Source organism: Callorhinchus milii, unplaced genomic scaffold, assembly GCF_018977255.1.
Source record: "Callorhinchus milii isolate IMCB2004 unplaced genomic scaffold, IMCB_Cmil_1.0 Scaffold1, whole genome shotgun sequence".
Classification (NCBI taxonomy): Eukaryota; Metazoa; Chordata; class Chondrichthyes; order Chimaeriformes; family Callorhinchidae; genus Callorhinchus; species Callorhinchus milii.
The window spans coordinates 42,965,748-42,986,625 of record NW_024704742.1 but is presented as its reverse complement, the minus strand read 5'-3'; the positions used below and the strand labels follow the sequence as shown (position 1 = coordinate 42,986,625).

Here is a 20,878-nt window from a genome sequence, read left to right as displayed (position 1 = left end):
TACATTGATATTTTAGCCTCTTCATTAGCCTTCACAACAAGCTCATCTTTGATGCTATAGAAGCCATGTTGTGTGTCCTGGATTCTCTTTTGGGAGTTTTTAATGGCTATAAACTCTGAAGAAAGCAGACTTGTCTGACTATATATCTTATCAGAACTGACGAAGAATCGTGGACCCGAAACGTTGACTCACTTTCCTTTCTCCATAGATGCTGCCTGACTTGCTGAGTGTTCCCAACGACTACTGTTTTTGTTTCAGATTTCCAGCAGCTGCAGTATTTGTGTTTTGTCTGACTATCCTTTTGGAGCAGAGAGTCCAGCAGAGGGGGGAGGGAACCGAGGGAGAATTCTGTTAAGTAATTTGGTGAGAGTGGGAATTCTTGAGCAAGAGAGAACTGGAGACCAAGAGAGAATTCTTTCTTTTAGCAAAAGAGTGGGAATTGTTTCTTGAGCAACAGTGAACTTTTCAAGCAAAACAGGTAAACAAGCCAAATTGGCAGTTAGTCACAGGCTCGGTGTTAGAGATTAGCTAATTAGTTAATTATTTGCTGACCAGTTGAAACTGGTTGTGTCAGAGGCCTATATAAAGGGGAGAATTGCGAGAGCCTCACAGGGAACTGAGTGAGAATTCTGTTAAGGAATTTGGGGAGAGTGGGAATTTGGTGCAGAGGGCGAAGGAGGTGCAGGTGTAAAAAACTTTTTTTTTCTCTCAAATAATGTTTATAACAATGGAATACTTTCTGCATTGCAGAAGTTGCGAGATGTTTGCCTTCCAGGCCCAGGTTTTGAATGGATTTATATGCATTAACTGCAAGCTGGTAGATTCCCTCAAGGCTGAAGTGGTCAGCCTTAGCAAGTGACTGACCACACACCAAAGTATTAAGAAGTGTTTATAAATGACATATTAGAAGAGACCTTGCTGGGGGCAGAGTAGGAGAGGAGTCCCCGGTACCTAGAGGACGGTATTGGGCCTCTGTTAGAAAAGGGGCCACAAGTTGTGGTCGGCTAATGGAGCAGGAGTGGACATCCCTGGTGCTCTCCCAACAATTTTTCTCCTCTGGAGAGATAATATGGAAACCCAAGTGATGGCTGAGACAGGCAAAGGAGTGCTGTGCAACAAGGCAACCCAGCAGCCTGCTAGGGAAGGAGAGAAGAAGCACAAAATTAGCAGACAAGTTGTGATGTTAGGGATTCGACTATTCGGTTCACAGATCGCATTCTGTGCAAACCAGACCCAGCAAATAGAATGGTAAGTTGCCAACCGGCTGTACGGGTTGAGGATCTGAAGCCCCAGGTTGCCCAAATGCTATAGGGAGTAGGTGTGGAACCAATTGTAGTAGTTCATGTGGAAAGAAATAACACGGATAGAAGTAGACCAGAGGTCCTTCATGCTAAATTTAGAGCATTAGGAAGAAAGCTAAAGGGAAAGACTTCAAACGTAGTATTTTCTGAAATACTACCCATACCACGTGCTAATGAGGAAGGACAGAGGGTAATTAGGCAGACCAATGCTAAGACATTTGTGTAGGGAGTCAGGCTTTCATTTCCTCAACAAAGAGACATCTTTTGGAATAGGAAGCATCTATATACACTGGATGGGCTCCACCTAAACAAAAGGTGGGTGGAGGTATTGCCAGGCAGGATAGATAATTTAGTTAGGGAGTGTTTAACTAGGCACGGGTGGGTGCAGTAGATGTAAGAGAGCACCCAAACTGATTAGGAAAACCTTAAGGCGTACCAGTATAATGGGTCTAACTCCAAAGGTTGGTGAAGAAGAAGCAAAAAATGCTTGCAAAGTAAATAGGAAAGGCAAAAACAATGGAACTGTACTTGCATTGATGCAAGAAATCTGACAAACAAGATGCGTGATCTGGAAGATCTTGTAGGAGGTGATAGATTGGACATCATTAGCATAATAGAGACATGGTGGAATGAATCCAATCAATGGGATACGCATCTGGAAGATTCTAAAGTGTTTAGGTGGGACTGTATCGGGAGAAGAGGAGGTGGTGTGGCATTATATATAAGCTCCATTATTGAGACACAAGAGAGCAAGAGGGTATAAAAAAGGAAAGGGCAGACACAGAATCACTTTGAGTAGAATTAAAAGATGGTACCAGAGGTAAACTATTACTGGGGTCTGCTATAGACCCCCACGCCAGAGTGAAAGCCTTGATCTGGAACTGTGGGATGAGATAAGGAAGGCTACTAGTAACACCACCACCAAAATTACATTTGTATAGCGCCTGTCAAGTCAGGAGGATGTCCCAAGGCACTGGACAGATAGTTTCGGACCAGAACTGGGGGTCGGGGAGGGTGGAGGGCAGTGGGGGAAGCAGGGAAATCGAAAGCATGGTTGATGAGGAGGGTCTTGAGATGGGTCTTGAAGGAGGCATGGGAGGGGCAAGGTGGAGGGTCTGCGGGATGGAGTTCCAGAGGGTAGGGGAAGAGTGGCAGAAGGTCTGCCTGCCAATAGTGGGGCGAGCGAGGCGGGGGACATGAAGCAGGCCGGAGCCCGCTGAGTGGAGGGAGCGAGCAGGATGGTAGTGGGGAGCAAGACCATGGAGGGTTTTGAAGGTGAGGACCAGGATCTTGAACTGTATCCTCTATGTGATGGGAAGCCAGTGGAGTCGGGCGAGGATGGGGGTGATAGGGTTATGGAACCTGGACCGGGAGAGGACACGGCCTGCAAAGTTCTGGATGATATGCAGCCTATGGAGGGAGGAGTTGGGGAGGATGACAAGCAATGAGTTTGCCTAGTCAAGCCTTGATGTAATGAAAGCATGCATGAGGGTCTCGGCGGCCTGCGGTGGTTGCAGAGGTGGGGGAAGGCAGATGTGGGGTAGAAAGGATAGTTGCGAGTCATACACGACGCCAAGGTTCCGGACTGGCTTAGCATAGTGGAGTGTGCAACCATAGAAAGGGACCAACCATAGTGGTTGGAGATTTTAACTTACCCCAAATTGATTGGGATAATGTGTCTACTGGTAAGTAAGGGAAGCGGTTTCTAGAGTTAAAGGAAGACTGTTTTATCACTGAGTTGTAAAGGAACCAACAAGGGGAGATAACATCTTGGATTTGATAATGAGCAACAGAGATGACCAAATCTCCAACATAAAGGTGGGAGGTGCATTAAGCAACAGCGATCGCAATGCAGTCTCATTTGACATCACAAGAGTTGGTGAGATTCTTAAAAACACAAATAAAACTGCCAAATTTCAAGAGGACTGGCTGCGCTTGAGAAGTCTAGTCATAGTGGGCCTGGCAGGCTTAAATATAGCAATGGGAGTGGAGGATCTATGGAATTCCTTAATGGAGGTGATTATGAAGGCAATGGAACAGTGTGTACCCATGCAAAGCAAAGTTACCAAGCTTAAAGGCACTCCTGCCTGGTTGGACGGGGCTACAAAGAAAATCAAGAGGGGAAAAAAAAACATGTAAGGCCATGAAGGAAAATGGCACGGAAATAAATTGGACTCAATACCAGAAGGCATGCCAGGGCTGCAAAAAAGGCATCAGAGTGGTGAAGAAAAACTTTGATTTGACTATGGCAAGAGATGTGAAGGATAATAAAATGTTTTTTTAGTTGCATTAAGAGTAAAAGAAAAACAAACAATAGAATAGGACCACTGAAGGTGTGTTCAGGAGACAACATGACAAATAATGCTGCACAGACTGCAATAATGCTAAATATGTTTTTTGTATCAGTCTTTACCAAGGAGGAGACAGGTAACCTATCTGATCTGGAAAAAGAACTCAGGAATGTCGCAGAGAAAAGTTAGAACACTATTCATATCACTACCAGCATGGTTGCCAAACAGCTGTGTAAACTTAAAGTAAATAAATCTCAGGGGCTAGATAAATTGCATCCAATGAGCCTTAAGGAATAAGGGAGGAAGTCGCAGAAATGTTGGCACAAATCTTTCAGAAATCACTGATTACTGGAGAGGTGCAGGGGGACTGGAGAAAGGCAGATGTTACTCCTATTTTTAAGAAAGGTAAAGTGACCCAGAAAACTACAGACCAGTAAGTTTGACGTCCATTGTGGGTAAAATTATGGAGCATCTGGACAGAAATAAATCATAAATAATAGCCAATATGGGTTCATGAAGGGAAGGTCTTACAAATCTAACTTGCTGGTTTCCGTTGACAGTATATCAAGGGAGTTTGATAAGGGTAAGGCTGTGGATGTTGTATATCTAGATTTCAGGAAAGGCCTTTGATACAGTTCCTCTTGAGAGGATGGTACTGAAAGTAAAGAAAGTAGGCATCAGTGGAAGTATATTACAATGGATATGCAATTGATTGGAAGAACCCAGAGGGTGGTGGTACAGGGAATGTCATCAGACTGGGAAAATGTTACCAGTCGAGTTCCACAAGGGTCTGTTTTGGGACCTCTTTTGTTTAATATTTTTATAAATGATCTGGAACTAAGAGTCTCAAGCACAGTGGCTAAGTTTCCAGATGACACCAAGCTAATGAACGTGGTAGATTGCGAAGCTGAACAAGATACATTACAGGAGGATCTGGACATACTTGGGAATTGGGCAGATTGGTGGCAGATGAAATTCAATGTGGAGAAATGTAAAGTACTTCACATGGGGACAGAAAATCCTATAAAGGACTATTATTTGAACAGAAGGAAAATAATATGTATGGAGAATGAAAAAGACTTGGGGGTCCTGATTGACAATAAATTGAAGCTCTCCCAACAATGTTCTATGGCAGTGAGTAAAGCAAACCAGATGTTGGGATGTATCAAAAGATCAGTAGGAAGCCAAAGTGGGGTAATCCTGACACTGAATAAATCATTGGTGAGACCATACTTAGAGTACTTTGTACAGCTCTGGTCACCACAGTACAAAAAGGATATTGGAGGAATCAAGAAGATACAGAGGAGGACAACTAAAATGATTGAGGGAATGGAAGGACTGGACTATGAGGAGCGGCTAAGTAAATTGGGCGTATTCACATTGGAAAAGAAGATCGAGAGACGACATAGTTGCTGTCTTTGAGATTCTAAAGGACAATGCAATATAGATCATGACAGGCTGTTTCATCTTGTCTAGAACAGTAAACCCAGAGGACACGACCTGCGATTGAAGGGGGGTAAATTCAGAATGAATCTACGCAAACACTATTTCAGTGAGCGAATAGTGAACCAGTGGAACAGGCTCCCTGGAGAGATGGTTGAAGCAGAAGTGTTGATTCTTTCAAACACAGATTAGTTTTCTTTTAGGAAATAACAGCTGCAATGGTTAAAGTGCTTTATTTGTGGCTTTACCAGCAAAAGTCCTGTTCCATCTGATTTAAGTAAAGATACTTTTGTTTCCAATGACTGTGATTAAAAAGTGTACTTTGTGCACATCTAATTCTTGTGAAGTGAGCGGCATTTATCTTGTTCTAATTACCTTGTGTAGCTGTAGCTTCAATATAGACATCGCCAGAAGTAATGCATGTCGCTCGCTCTGTGCATGTCAACATTGGACTCCGCGGTCTCAGCTTGTTGAAATGGAAGTTGTTTCGACAGCACTTAAATTGAGGACTTTGCTTTAAAACGACACTGTGAAAAGAAGATGCAGAAATGGAATGCCTGTCAATTTGTGTTCTTATACTGTACTGTGGTTTCCTACTTCAATTATTTTTCTTTAATTTGATTTCAAAGTCTTATTTTTGTCGAGTGATTCTCAGTGGATAGTGGTGAAGTGAGAGAAACTAGTCTGAGTTCTGCTTTAATCATTTAGTTCTAGAAGCGATTTGATGTTGCTCTCAATTTCATACTGTTTTCCTTGAAAATCTCCACCCATGTGTTTCATGTGCATCTATTAATTTAAGCGTTAACAGATTAACATTTCATTCTACTGTTGTCTTTAGATCTTGCAGTTGTGAAAGGCAAGCCTTCTTAGCCAGGTGTATAACTGGGATCTGCCCTCAGGAAATACAGATGGGAGTAGAGAATTCATCCTTTTAGTCTTTGGGTGTCTGCTTTATAGACATCAAAGATGTTCTCGTCAAAAATATTGCCCACTCCAGTTTGAAAATGAAATACATTTTTGAAATGGCTGCCTTATTGCCAGTTTATTTATAGCCACTTCTTTATCACCATTCTCACAGTGATTCTCAGTGAAGAGTGGTAAAACTAGACTAAACCAGTTTGCATTTAATTCATGTGGTGATCTTAAAACCTGTTGCTTCATTGTGACGTATCAGTTTGTTTTCACAAAGTCTTAAGATTCATTAAGTCTCATTTGATATTTCTGACAGGCCCATTTCATGTATATTTTAAAAATGATCTACTTTTAAGCTAAGTGTTGTTGGGACTTTCATACACTGATAGAGTATCTGATCAAATTTCTTTTGATTCTGTTAGTGTCAAAAATGTCCTGCTATAAAACAATTAACGAATGAGTTTGTAAAAAATTTTTCCATTCCCACCACTACCTCAGCAATCCTACAACAGCCTTGGTTAGGTTCCATTGGCTGCAAAATGAGCATCACAAATATACTGTACAAACAACTTTCTTGTACCGTGGTGTAGGTTTACAATATTTCAGATGTAATGCCTATAAATTGATGGTCTATTTATGAATATTATTATCATGACAAGCACAACTTTGACATTATGCAACTTAGAGATTGGTTTTGAGCAATTTTCAGATGCACCAGATATGTTCATGACTATTTTTACATCCATTCCAGATGACACTATGTACACCTGAGCTACTTCAGCGCATATTGCTGTTGTATCAGGGCTTCAGTGCATTTACCCACATGAATGTGGATATCAGGTCTTTAAGTGCCTGTGTTAGTGTGTATTTCTTGCTCTTAATTTTATCATTTATACTACACAGATAAGTGGACACGTGTTTGTGGACAACATTTGGTTCTTGGTTTTTTAGAATAACTACTATAGGATGCCCCAAAGCATTGCTGGGCCATGCCCTCAACCCCACCATTAGTGACTAGAAACTTGCAAATTACAAAATATTGTGTTCCTTTGTTAGAATAATTCTCAAAGTAATATTACATACAAGCCAGCACTAAAGAAATAAAAGTAAATGCAAAAACATGTCTGATATCTCTGTACAGACACACAAAAGGAACTCATTATTCTATGAAGTTACATTTATGTGTAGCCACTTGCATTGGGTTTTCCATTCAGTTGGTGAAAATAATTCATGGGCCTTTACATGATGTGGTATTACTTAATTTTAAATTTTTCTAACATATTTTGCAGAGAGACTCAGGAAATAAATGGTAACTGCCAAACATTAGTGCTGAATCTCAGTTAACTTTTTTTTAGCTCACAACACTTCAAGGTTGCCTTTTAAGCAATTAATAAACAATTTAAACTGTTAATATATTTTTCTCCCCTCTTGGGAGTTTTTAAATGTATTTTTCAAGTGTCCAACACAACATGATTGTTAGAATGCTGTTTTAGCCATTGTTTTCTTTCGGATATGAGATACACTTAACGTAAGTTTCTTGGATTTTAAAAACAGATTTTGGATATTTTGTCATTTCTTTGAATCTCTCATTTCTTTGAAACCCATTTTGAAAATAAAAAACAAGCCAATGCACACACTTCCAAGTCGATTTTCTGAAGGGTTGTTTTTTGTTAATCCATATGGTCTCTGCAGTGAGAGATGCAGCTGTTTCTCCATGGTCCCTTGATAGTGGAGGCCTCAATCACCACAACAAACATTCAAAGGATCACACAGGGTTTGCTTTCTGATTTTCTAGGTGGAAGTTCAGAATCATGCCTTTTGCCTATTTGAAACACTAAAGTTTTTGCAGGTTAAACTACTTTGAGATGTTGCCCAAGTGACAGAGGCACTTTGTAAGTGCAAGTTTTTTAACATCTTGTGCTATCCGACCCATGTTCTTGATAAGTTTGTAAACTGTTGTGTGCACTCAAACCTGCAGTTGCTCAGAAGAATTATAAATGATTGTGCACTCCGATTCCTTTGTTAGAATAAATCTCAAATGAATTTTACGTACAAATCAGCACTGAAGAAATAAAAGTAAATGCATAGAAATGCCAGATATCTATGTAGAGATACACAAAGGGATCTTAGTTTTCTATGATTGGGCTTCCAATCATTCAGTTGGTGCAAGTAATTAATTGTCACATAAGTTATATCTGATCAGAGACATTGTTAAATGTATATAAAATATATGAGAAATATAGTGCATCAAAATGACCATCAGCAATCACACAGAGCAAACGTGTATTTTATCTGAGCCTCTGGAAGATCATAGGTAATGGGAAGCTCAGTGCAAATGGGTACACAGGAATGGAGTAATTGGAGTTGAGGTACAGGTCAACCATGATCTAATAGAATAGCATAACAGGTTTGAGGGGCCTACCCCTGTTCCTGTGTAAGGTTAAAAGGAGGCAACAGGCTTGCAGTTAAAAGTGCAAAAGCGATGGATGTGAATCTTTCCCACTTTGTTCACCCTAATGAAAAACAAAAGGTTCCTCTGAATTAGCCAGTTGTTTCACATACACAGGCTGAATAGCCTATTTATGTTTCTAATTATGAATCAAACCTTAATACTTAATGTTAATCCATTGTACAGTGGAAATTATGTGACTAATTATGTAATACAATCTGTCAATTGCTTTTGAAGTCTTATCTTATAACATGAAAAATAATGGATGAGGCCCACAACAAAAGCTCTTTACCAGACCCAGGAGAGCAGTGTATCCGACCCATGAGAGCAATATAACTGTGTCAGGCCCATGAGAGCAGTAACTGTGTACAAGACCCACGAGAGTGCTTTAACTTTATGAATCGGACCCATGAGAGCAGTATAACTGTGTCAGACCCATGACAGCAGTTGACACTTAATAGGCTATAGTTCTGAAAGATGGTTACTAACACAAAAAGTACATTCCAATAAATACGACACTAAGAAAATTGTACAAAGCATTTATTTTAAAGTGTTTAGTTATGATATTTGTGACTGAAAGACAAAATCCAAAGGGAATGGTTTTCTATGCTACTCTCCATTGTCCATCTCATCATTGTCCCCCGAGGATTAAAATTCCACGTAATCTTTGCCTGGAAAACAATTTATCTCAAAATTTAAGATTGTGTCGACTTGTGAAAAACTCTTGGATTCAATTTATTTGGAAGCCAATTTTCCACAATTTATAAAAAGAACTGGCTTCAAAATTAGAACTTAATTTAAGACATTTTCAACTTAATTTAATATTATTCCATCTTAAATTTTAGGAGAAGATAGTCTTGCAGGTTAAGTGAACTCTCAGGCCACTGAAGCTTTAATCTTTGGTCTGGTTCCATCGGTTTTGTCGATGGCTCTTGACTGATCTCTCAGTCAGTAGTTGTGGCAATCTGTGAGTGAAAACAGTGAAAAGATCACAGGGGCCTGGTCCCCCTCACATAGAGTGTGGGGAAGGGGTTTGACCAGGTGCACCTCTGAAGAAACAAACAAAAAGGTGAAATATAAATGAAGAGGAAGAAGCAGACGAACAGAAAAGAAAGCTGGAGGGCAAAGAATCAAAAGAAGTCAAGTATTTATGAAACTAATATCTCCCCAAATTTGGTGATTGAGCTTCTTTAGCCATTTTATTCCACTATTACAGATGACGTGTTTACTCCTGAATTTTTAAAAACTGGAATATTTTGATAGCCTGTAGTTTGTGCTCCCCCCCCCCCCCCCCATCACATGTGCGCACACACGCAGTGCTTTGCAGCCTTCTGTCCCATGTTCCCACTGAAGGAAGTAGCTTCAGCTGTTCACAGCAGAATACTTGTCTTGAATTGTTTTACAACTGTCTTTGGCGGCTTCCATTCATTCCCCTGACTTTCATTCAGGCACAGTCAATGGAGGCATTCCGATAATTTGGCAGTTTGTACGTGCAAATGCTGTTCTTGTACCATCTCAAACTTGAAGGAGAATCAGTCTACATGTGCGGATTATCAAACTTTGAAGTCTCTGAGCTGCTAGGGCTTGAGATCAGGCCATAGTGCGCAGGAACCAAGCCTGAACTGTGTCTGACACTGGCAGCTTATGCTGAGCTCTCCTCATCTGTTTTTATGGCTATACGTGTGGAGCTGCAGTTGCCAAAGAAAGCAAACTAAAATGAATCACAGAGTAATAAATCAAACACCCCTATTTCCTTGAAAAATACCTCCTGAATTAAAATATTTTGATGGAAAAGTTTGTAGAGGATAATACAGTATTGCAAAAATGTGTCCACAGATACCTGTTGTCACACTGGGGCGGGGGATGTGGAATGGGCTAGACTGAGTGAGCAGGAGTTGAGATTCATCAATTGAATAATTTTATTAAAAAGAAATTCCATTGTATTTATAAAAATGAAGAGTTATTCAGTCTCATAAAGGATGCTATAACTTGCTGCTTTCAGAGAACACTGTATATCCTACACCCACAAAAGTGGGTTTCTTTAAATTCCGATGCTCAATTAATTGTTACGAAACTGGAGAAATTCTGCCAAGCTTTTTTTTAAAAAACTGACTACACATACATAATTTTCTTTTAATATTGATCAAAACATGCTAATTCCGTTCTTAGGATTGTTTTTTATTTTCGTCAGCAAGATGTCTGACACGTGCTGAAACCCATCATCGTGCTTAAAAGTATCCAAACCAGACAGATTTCTATACATAGCCCTGCACATGCAAATGTCTGTGTCTATCATGGAATACACACACTCTTCCCAGAAGGCTGGGCTCTGCTTACTTAATTCTGGTGAATATTAGGTTCAAGGTGGCTAGAGCCAAGGCTTGGGAACCCGCGAGTAAGTGTTGGGGTATTGCTGAACTCTGACTACCTAAAATTGTTTGCTATTGAAAGCACTGTCTGGCAAGCTTCCCACTGCTTGTCCAGGTCAGGACTGACAAAGATTTAGACCAGCAAGCTCCTGTCCTTGAACTGCAGCTCTATCCTCTCCACTGTTGAGGCTGCCCTTCTCAGGATTCATGCAATCAGTGAAGTAATTTAGCTGACTCTGTGAATATTTTTTGAATTTGTCAGAACGTCTGTATAGAATACTTTCTTTGACATAAAAGAAACTGCTTGATTTTCTCCCCATTTTCTGCTCTTCTTGAGATGTTGTCCAGCTACAAGGTCGAGATTGTTTGGTCTCTATGTTCCTGTAGTTCACCTTCCACCATCCTGGCGGTTGCTTGACATGTGTCCCAAACTATACACTGTATCCTGAGATATTATTTTCTAGTAGAAATCTTATCTAATTTGTTCTTGAAACAGCTTACATTTTCTGCTTCCACTGTTTCTCTAGGGAGCCGGTTCCATAAGTTTACTACTCTCTCACTGAAGTAGTGTTTCCGCAGATTTGTTCTGAATTTACGCCCCTTCAGTCGCAGGCCGTGTCCTCTGGTTCTACTGTTCAGTACAAGATAAAACAGCTTGTCATCGTCTGCACTATCTATTCCCTTCAGAATCTTAAAGACTGTAATTATATAGCCCCTCAACTTTCTCTTCTCCAGTGTGAATATGCCCAGTTTATCTAATCGTTCCTCATAGTCCAGTCCCTCCATCCCTTCAATCATTTTGGTTGCCCTCCTCTGTATCCTCTCAACTGCTGCAATATCCTTTTTATTTTGTGGTGACCAGAACTGCACACAGTATTCCAAGTGCAGTCGCACCAGTGATTTGTAAAATGGCAGGATTACCCCACTATTTTGGCTCAATAATGCCCTTTCATTACTACCTAGTATCTGGTTTGCCTTACTGCTACCGAGCAGTGTTGGGATAACTTCATTTTATTATCGATCAGGATCCCTGGGTCCTTTTAATTTTCTGTACAGATTATTTTCTTACCAATTTAAATAGTAGTCCCTACCTGGAACTTTTATCCCCATGTGAAGCACTTTGCATTTGTCTACATTAAATTTTATCTGCCATCCATCTGCCCAATTCCCAAGAATGTTCAAATTCTCCTGGAACCTTCCTGTTCATCTTTGCAGTCTACCACCTTCATTTGCCAAGCTTTTATCATAAAGCATAATGCATCAATCCCCCAATGCTGCTTTGTAGTATAAACTGAGACTATGATCTTAACGACTGAATGTGAGGCTTGAAATGCACGATCTTCTGACTCTGCTACCAAATGAGCCAGGCTGATGCATAGTAAAGATTGAAGGGAAAAAAAAGTCAAATCCTCTTTATAAAGTGAGGATTGCAATGCAACCCTAAAATTCTTTAAGGTTTATTATCAACAAAGGGAGGGGTATTTTATTTTACCTCTTTGTCATTGTAAAGAAATGCCACTTTAGATATTTGCCTCTGCTCTTTGTGCTAATCATTTATAATGTCATAGTTGAAATCATGATCGCACTCCAGTGCATTGCTGGGGGTGTGCTTCATTGTTGGAGTTTTTGTCCTTTAGATGAGATGTTAAATTGATATCCTGTCTGCCTGTCCAGGTGGATGTTAAAGATGCATTGGCACTATTTGAAAAGAGAAGACAGTTATCCCAGTGTCCTGGCCAACAATCCCCCAAATAAAGATGATCATTCACTCCATGGACCATTGTTTAGATACACCGAAAAGTAAATAATTTAAATGACAAGAATTAATATTTGATTTTCTTTCTTGTAGAGACTTGAAGAACAACTTTATCAGTAATATTGAACCAGATGCTTTTGGGGGGCTTTCAGTCCTGAAAAGATTGTAAGTATTAAAATACTCAGTTAATTATGTATTCCTGTATTTATTAATGTGGTTCATCTAGTTGATACTCTATTATGACTAGATTAAGAGAAATGAGGTGTAGTTGCAACTTTCAGCTGATCTGGCATTTGCCAATGTCAAGGACCAGGGATGATAATACATCTTGAGTTGAACACTGTTATCACAGTATTCGAGCATTGTAGTGCCACAATTCTGAACATTTTGAATCCGAGCAAAAATCTAAATGCTAATCCCACCTGGTCGCAAAGTCAATCTGAGCTATGCATTTTAAATTTATTTGCAAAACTGAGGTGAGAGCATGAAAAACAGAAACACAACCTCTTACTGTTTTTTTAAGTTTGTACGCATCTAAGTATGCAGTACTTATTAAACAGATTGGGGAAATTTCTAGTTGTGCTTCCCTTCACTTGTATACTTAAACAGACATGCTGTTCTCCAAACACATATAGGATATTAGTCAAGGTGGGCTTGTGATGTTCACTCTCCTTAATTTCCCCAAAACATAAAATAATACAATTAAGAATACAATACAAGCCTAACACTATCTGTAGATCAAGGAGAGGGGGTGCTGGGTGTGGTGAGAGGGGATCCTGGGTGAGGGGGAGAAGGGTGGCAAGAGTACCGCCTAGCCGTGGAAGCGGGCAAGGAGTTTGACGTCCTAAATGCTATTTAAGTTATTTTTGCAAATATGAAGGCAGATGTATGTTGGTCTTAGCTCTGCTACCAGTCGAGAGTTCTGCTTCCTTAATCTCTGAATTGTGTTATTGTTTGGAACGTCTCAGCAGCAGCCTGAAGTCTGCCTGTAGAGGCAGAGATCTATTAATAGTGTTTGTCAAGTGGAGAATAAGTTTTTAAATTAGCCTATTAACTGTCTTCAGTGCAGCCAAGTTGATGAGTAGTGGGACACAGGTACTGTTCCCCTACACTGCTAAGTTCTGGATCTCAGCCAACTTGTTAAAGAAGACCAAGGGTCACCATAATGGAGAGGAAAATCATCGGACTGGGATTCTCAACCTGTATGTCTTTATATTCTTTTTGGTTAACAGTTACATTGACTATTTCCCAGGAGCAAGCCTGCCCTAAGCATTATGTCTTGATGTAGGGAATATGGAAGAAATAGGAGCTTAAGTCTATGCCTCTCCCCCAGGAGGGTTTACTTCCTTAAACCGTCCTGGGGGAGAAAATGTTCCTCATCTTAACGCTCAATATCCTATTGATACACTTGGTTAATTCAATTTCTTACAGGGATTTATCGAACAACAGGATAGGCTGTATAAATGGAGAAATGTTCAGAGGCCTTTCAAATCTTATCCGTCTGTAAGTTAACCGTTTCACCATTATTTAAAATTTGAGTTGATTTTAAACCTAGCACTTTGTGCATTTTGTACAGTGAATTAAAGTTGATTGTTTTCATCAATATTTTCAGAAACCTTTCAGGAAACCTGTTTTCAACATTGTCTCAAGGCACATTTGAGAGCCTTCAATCACTGAAGTACATGTGAGTGTCATTTTTGAAGATTCTGTCTATGTACCTTTTGTCTGGTGGGGAGGGGGCTGGTAAGGATGTTGAAAATTATATGGAGTTATGGATTTTTTTTGATCAGCTGGGTGTCTAACACATGTGGGTACCCATTTCAATGCATAGGTAGCATATGTGGAACTCTCAGTCTAGTTTAAGAAGCTGAGAGTTTCATGTATGCAACCCGTACATGGATGTTTCCACGTCTGGAATGGAATGTGCACTCTCTTTACAGAGACCTGCGCTCTGCTTAACTAATTCCAGAGAGTATTAGGCACAGGTTGACAAGAGCCAAGGCTTGGGGGACCCCAGAGTGTTCGTTTAGGTTTAAATGGCTAAACTGCATAGCTTGCCATTGAAATCATTGTTTGACAAGCTTTCCACGACTAGAACCACCATTAGGACTTTGTTTTGCAGGATTAATAGTTGCTGAGTACTCTTGCCCCAGTACTATATTAATATGTACGTGCAATTTTCCCTAACCGACCTGTATCCTTTTCAGTGTTGCATCTTCTGCTGAACGAATTGCCACTTGTTTATCATGTGCTACCATAATGCGATCTCAATTAAGTGCAGAATAGCTAAGCAATAAGACAAGTTAGAATGGTAAAAACAAACTGAAGAACATTTAGAGAGCTCAGCTGCACATACAGGATGTTGTATCCTTTGACATGGTATCATCAATATAGTTTTCAAAGTTTCCTCATTATTTTGGTAACTGGTGCAGACCTCAAACCTATGGTGTGCCAATGGTTTGAAGAGTGAAGATTCCCCAATAAGATTGGTATTCTTACTTTCTTTTCTCTTTGTTAGAGAATTTCAAACGGACTATCTTATGTGTGATTGCAACTTACTCTGGATGATTCAATGGATAAAGGCGAGAAACATAACTGTGCGAGAAACTAAATGCCCTTATCCAAAGTCTCTACAGCAGCAGCTTGTGACAAGTGTACGAAAGGAACTTTTGACTTGCGGTAAGATACAAAGACAAAGCATTAAAGTACAACGAGCATGATCACAACTTTCTTCACTCTTGTATAACCAAGGAAAGAAGGTTGTAATTTACAAAACTGAAATACATTCAAAATATCTTGGGTTTTTTTGTATTATTCTTGAAATTCAAAAGAAGCATTTTGTAACCTTGTATTGGCAGAGAAAATTAATTGGCAAACCTTTTTGAAAACTATCATCCAAAGGGCATCTTTGACAGTCACATGCAAGTGGGCGGCACAGTGAGACTACATTCTGGTGGAATGAAATTTGATCTCCCACAAGCTGCTGAAATCCTACTCTCAGCACTGCTGCCCGCCCAGACACACAATTGGCAGTGTGCTGGCAGAAGGCAATGTGTCCTGCCAGAAGTGAGTGTTCTTGGGAGGCTGGAGAGAGAGATTAAAGGGGGAAAAATAGTACCACATTTTTCAGGCTGAACTTGTTTTTAAAGTTTGAACTTTTGGCTGATGTGCTTATGTATCTTGAAGTGAAAACAATATTTAAACATGGTACTATTTGTATGTTATACACAGAGCACTGATCCAAACCCACAATTGCCTCTCCTTCTCTCCCCACTCCCCTTTTCTCTCTTCCTCCTATCCCTCGTCCCTGCCTCTTCCTTGTCTCCCCCCCACCCCCCTCCCAGCCTGCTGCTTTCCTTGGCACAAGCATACCTCTCAGTCCTTTACACTGCTGCTGTGTTGATGCTGTGTGGCTACTAATGCACAAGGCAGCAAAATGCAGTAACTTCCTGGGGCCATCGAAGAACTCTTGACTTTCACCCTCAGCACTAATGTTTGGGAAATGACATGTATAAGCAAAGTCAATTGTGCGATGCATAGAGAATATTTTTTGGCAAATGTAGGTCACTTAAGTTAGTACAATGCGTGTATATGACCCAAAAGGTTTTTTGTATAGTTTTGCACACTCGGGAATTTTGCTCATTTTATGTGGTGCGAGACTTAATAAGGCAAATAAGACCTATTCTAATTTTGAGAATTTTCTTTATCTTTAATTGTAGCTTATTGTTTAAATTGGTTTGCCTCCGAGTGCACTGCCCATCACAGATCTTAAGTTAAAATCTATTTTTAGGCTGACTTTGGTCACCTCCCTCAACCCCACCCCCCCTCATTTGCTCAGCCTCTGAGATGTTATCCTATGTGAAATGTGCTATTTAAATGCAAATTGTTGTTACAGAATTTTGTTTGCAACTATATTTTTTACAAAGAGTTCCAGAACATCTGGTTACCAATAATGCATTCTTCATTTTCTTGAAAGATTTTATTGCTTTTGCAAACTTTACTTCAATCATAGTTTACAACTAATTCAGTAATAATTTTGAATTGTTGACAATGCTTCTCAGCCAGATATATTGAGACAGCTTGTACACTTGTCACTGAAGTCATTATATTATTAGGTTGTATGTTGTGGTGAATTTTTCTAACAATTTAAAAGAGTTAGTTACACTGCTGTATTCTGCACGATAAATAAATATGTAATTAATTGTTCTCTTTATAACAGATACGCCTCTTGAGCTGCCATCCTTTCAGTTGACCCCTTCCCATCGCCAGGTGGTGTTTGAGGGAGACAGCCTCCCTTTCCAATGCATGGCCTCATATATTGATCAAGACATGCAGGTACTCTGGTACCAGGATGGAAAAATAGTGGAAACAGATGAGTCCCAAGGCATTTTGGTTGAAAAAAATATGATCCATAATTGTTCCCTTATTGCAAGGTAATGAATCAATTGATATAACATTCAATAGCCTAAAGCATAGATAACCGTATAGTAGTTTGTTTTTTGTGAACATATTCATTAATCAGCATGAAAAACCAAAACAAAGTACAACATTTTCTTAGACTTTACAACTAAATTTAAGTGACACGCTAAATATATTAAACTGTAAATTGCGCACATTCTACATTTGTAATCTTCGGTCAGTTGTGTCTTTTTATAATATTCTGTTGATCCTACAACATACTGTATCTACTAACTTCTGCATTAACTCGTAGCCTGATGGAAGGTCAAAATAGCTTTGTGAGTTGTGTGATGCTGAAAGTAACATTAGAGTAATAAAGCCACTCAAATATAAGGAATAGCTATTTCTATAATCCAGTGGAATCCCATTATAATGTGTTTCACTTGAGTGCAAATTTGCTTATAACGTGGTTACATTGTGGGCCTCATTCCCAACTCCAAAAGTGTTAATGTTTCAGCTATGAAGCTATTTGAGAATATTTGAGCTGAAAACTGGCAACCCTATGGAGACCTGAAGTTTTGCTTTCCTTGCAAGCAATTTAAGCATTAATATATTGATGTAATTATTGAAATATAATCTCATGGTTGAAAAACATGTTTAACCTTATGAGTCAAACGTGAATTAAGAAATATTTTTGATATCCTATGCAATATTTAGCAATTCTGCATTTTCAGAGAATATATAAATTCTGTGCTCAGCATTAAGATTCTTAAATACTTTGAATTGCTTTAAAATCATATTCTCAATTTTAAATTATTTCAGCATGGAAAAATCACTATATAGCAGCTAATAGCTTTAAGAAGTAATGAACCACTTCAGAGTTCAGTTCATGGTTAATGCACATTCATTTGCTTGCAGTTGATATATCTTGACAGCTCTGGATATTTATAGTAAAAGCAAACACAAAGCTCAGGATTATCCAACTGTGTGTGTTGTTTCTGCTAAACACGAATTTATCTGTTTTTAAATGCAGTGCCCTGACAATCTCAAATATCCAAATGGGCTCCACTGGAAACTGGGAATGTCGTGTTCGAACAAAACGTGGGAACAATACAAAGCAAGTTGACATAGTTGTCTTAGAGAGTTCAGCTCAGTACTGCCCACCTGAAAGAGTGATGAATAACAAAGGGAACTTCAGGTTGGTAGAAATAAGGATCCCACACAAAAAAGTTACTTCTTGCCAAATAGACAAAAGGTTTTCATACTTGTCTCATGTATTTTTTACTTCAATAAACACGTTGTGTTGAATTAAAGTGCTTTCCTTAGTGGAGTCCTCTAGCTCAATGGTTAGAGCACTCGACTTTGAAGCGAGAGACCTGGGTTTGATTCCCGGCAGGGCGAAACCTTGGGCAAGTTTCCTTACTCCACATGCCTGATAATAATCCCTCAAGAAAAAAATAAAATAATAATTTGGTCACTCAATCCATGACTGTTAGTGGGACACTGCTGTGCGCAATTGGTTGCCGCGTTTCACCCACAAATATACAGTCAATTCACTTTACAGTATATTCTGTGAAGCACCTTGAGACGTCTAGCAGACGTGAAAAGTGCTATATCAAATGCAAGGATTATTATTTCTATATAATATGAATGATACAGCTCATCACACTGCCGATTACAGTTAATAAGTTTATGATGGTAGAATTACTAACTAAGGCATTATTGAGATGCACTGACACTCCTGTTCTCTTGAAAGCTAAATGTAATGTATAACCTTGACTAAAAAAGATGTTTTGGAAAAAAAAATCTCTTTCTACAGGAATGCAATCTTGGAAATTAGCACCAGTATTTACGAATATTTAAGACAATAACTCATTTTAATTTTTCTAACATAAAGGTTTGAAGATCACTTTTGTTTCAAAAGCGAGATGATCTGAGTGACAAATATTTTCAAGTGCAAAGGACGTATGTGGAAAAGCAAAGGCCTGCAGAAGACTGGCCATCTGATCTCTCTGGCTCTGTCCCAACATACAGATCCATTCACTTCGAGTGCTGTAAAGTCTGTATGATTTCAACACAAGCTTTGTTCTGCAAGAGAATCCTTTGCAATATCTCAATCATATGATAGTTTTGTTATCTGGGCTCACAAAACACACTGTCACTGCATTACAGTATATCCTGTGAAGCACTTTGGGGTATACTTCCGACGTGAGAGACACTATGATAGTGTAAGGATCGTTATTATTATATTCAGTTCCAGAAAATCATTCAGCAATCTGTGACACACTAAAACACAGACTAGAAGCAGAGGGATTCTCTTGAAGTTCAGCGTTATTGTAAAACCTTCAATGACTCTTCAGTTTGGGATATTAAACACCATCCAGCCTTGCTAAGGACAGCCTTTTGCCAGATTGAAAAAGTCTGCACCTTCCACCCCTGCAATGCAATTTCTGCAGCATGTCATTGTCTGGAAGAGTTTATATTCAAAGCTAACCATCACTTGCGCTTTTGGGACTGGCCAGATGGTCTTTTCCTATTTGTGCATTCTTGTGCTCCAGAGTTGCGGAAACGTTAATTAGACTATGGCGAATCTGTTGTCAGTCAATACCATAGTGCAATTATTTCAAGTATTTAATGAATTTTCCCATCACTTTTTTTATGGTTATTATATGTGCAAAATCCAAAAGAGATCAGTTTTAATAAATGATTCATCATGAGTGGGCAGGTGTGGAAACATTGTGTGTTATGATGCCAGAACCTGGAATTGCTTATTTGTAGCACACTTTAAATGTATAATATTTATAGTTCCTTCCATTTTTTAATTTTAATTAAATGATGAAGTTGTTAAATATATTTTTAATAGCTCTATGGAAGAGTCGGTGTGATTTTGAATGGATTGAGGTGAATTACACACCTAGTTTCAATGACAAATGCTAAACCAGCCTGTGTTAATGGTTCCACTTTTGCCAGATCGAGCTTTTTCACACTGTTGAGCTCAGTACTTCTTCCAGACCAGTAACTTTGATGATATCAGTAGTTGCTGTTCAAACAAAAAGATTAAAATCAACAGGAATAAACGCTCTTTAGTTACCAAGAATTCTGTTTGTTTTTAAAAGAAAGGTGTTGGTTGCAGGGTTAAAGTACAGCTCATGTCCCCTTGAGCGTCTTCAAGATAAAGGACAGGAAAGGGAGAGGATTGTTTCCTTTCTCCCACTTTTGTGACTGGAAGAAGGCTCAGTTGGGCACAGAGCAGTTAATGGACAGCCCGTCAATTTAATGGGAATATCTGACCAAACATTGATGATATTAATAGTATCCAAAGAAACTACATGTTTCCCCCACAAAATATACAGTCAATTCACTTTATAGTATATTCGGTGAAGCACTTTGAGATGTTTCAAAGACGTGATAAGGCACTGAATCAAAATGCAAGGATTATTATTATTGAACACTGTTTTGTTTCCCAAAGAGACTACATGTTACCGACTACAAATGATTGCATTTTAGGAGTGTTCTGGCTGGTCACGAATGTAATACTGTTGATGTCTGGGACACTACACTTGCTGTTGCAGCACTGGGATCATTTGTGTACCAGTGCAGATAAAAAATATGCAGTTATGCTATCCACGTATGCTGTCATGAACTTGGGGTCCCAGCAGAGCTGTGCATGCACGCCGAAACGCGTGCACAGCGTGTAATTGAGCAGCATTTTATACTTACTTCCAGTGTATTTTTACAAGTTGAAAAGAACCTGGCAACCAGAGCATTTTCTTTGCCTGCACAGCGCACAATTGCCAGTTTTGTGAAACATCAGTTTACACTACAGAAAAATACACCAACCGCATTGTGCTTTGTTCCGTTGTTTTGTCAATCAATATTACGTTTTATTTTTCACTTAAAGAGTTTAGCAAATTTAAAGGATTTGGAAGAATAACTGTTAGCTGGAATGTTACAAAACA

The 20,878-nt window shown here is 39.2% G+C and overlaps 1 protein-coding gene across 1 annotated transcript in view; it reads left to right on the top strand.

Moving 5' to 3' along the window:
- adgra3 (adhesion G protein-coupled receptor A3) overlaps nt 1-20,878 on the top strand; it is a 106,565-nt gene that overhangs the window by 60,841 nt on the left and 24,846 nt on the right. The window contains exons 4-9 of the mRNA XM_042340991.1: nt 12,615-12,686; nt 13,953-14,024; nt 14,134-14,205; nt 15,040-15,200; nt 16,741-16,954; nt 17,953-18,117. Coding sequence (XP_042196925.1) covers nt 12,615-12,686; nt 13,953-14,024; nt 14,134-14,205; nt 15,040-15,200; nt 16,741-16,954; nt 17,953-18,117 — 756 coding nt within the window. The remainder of the gene's footprint in view (nt 1-12,614; nt 12,687-13,952; nt 14,025-14,133; nt 14,206-15,039; nt 15,201-16,740; nt 16,955-17,952; nt 18,118-20,878) is intronic.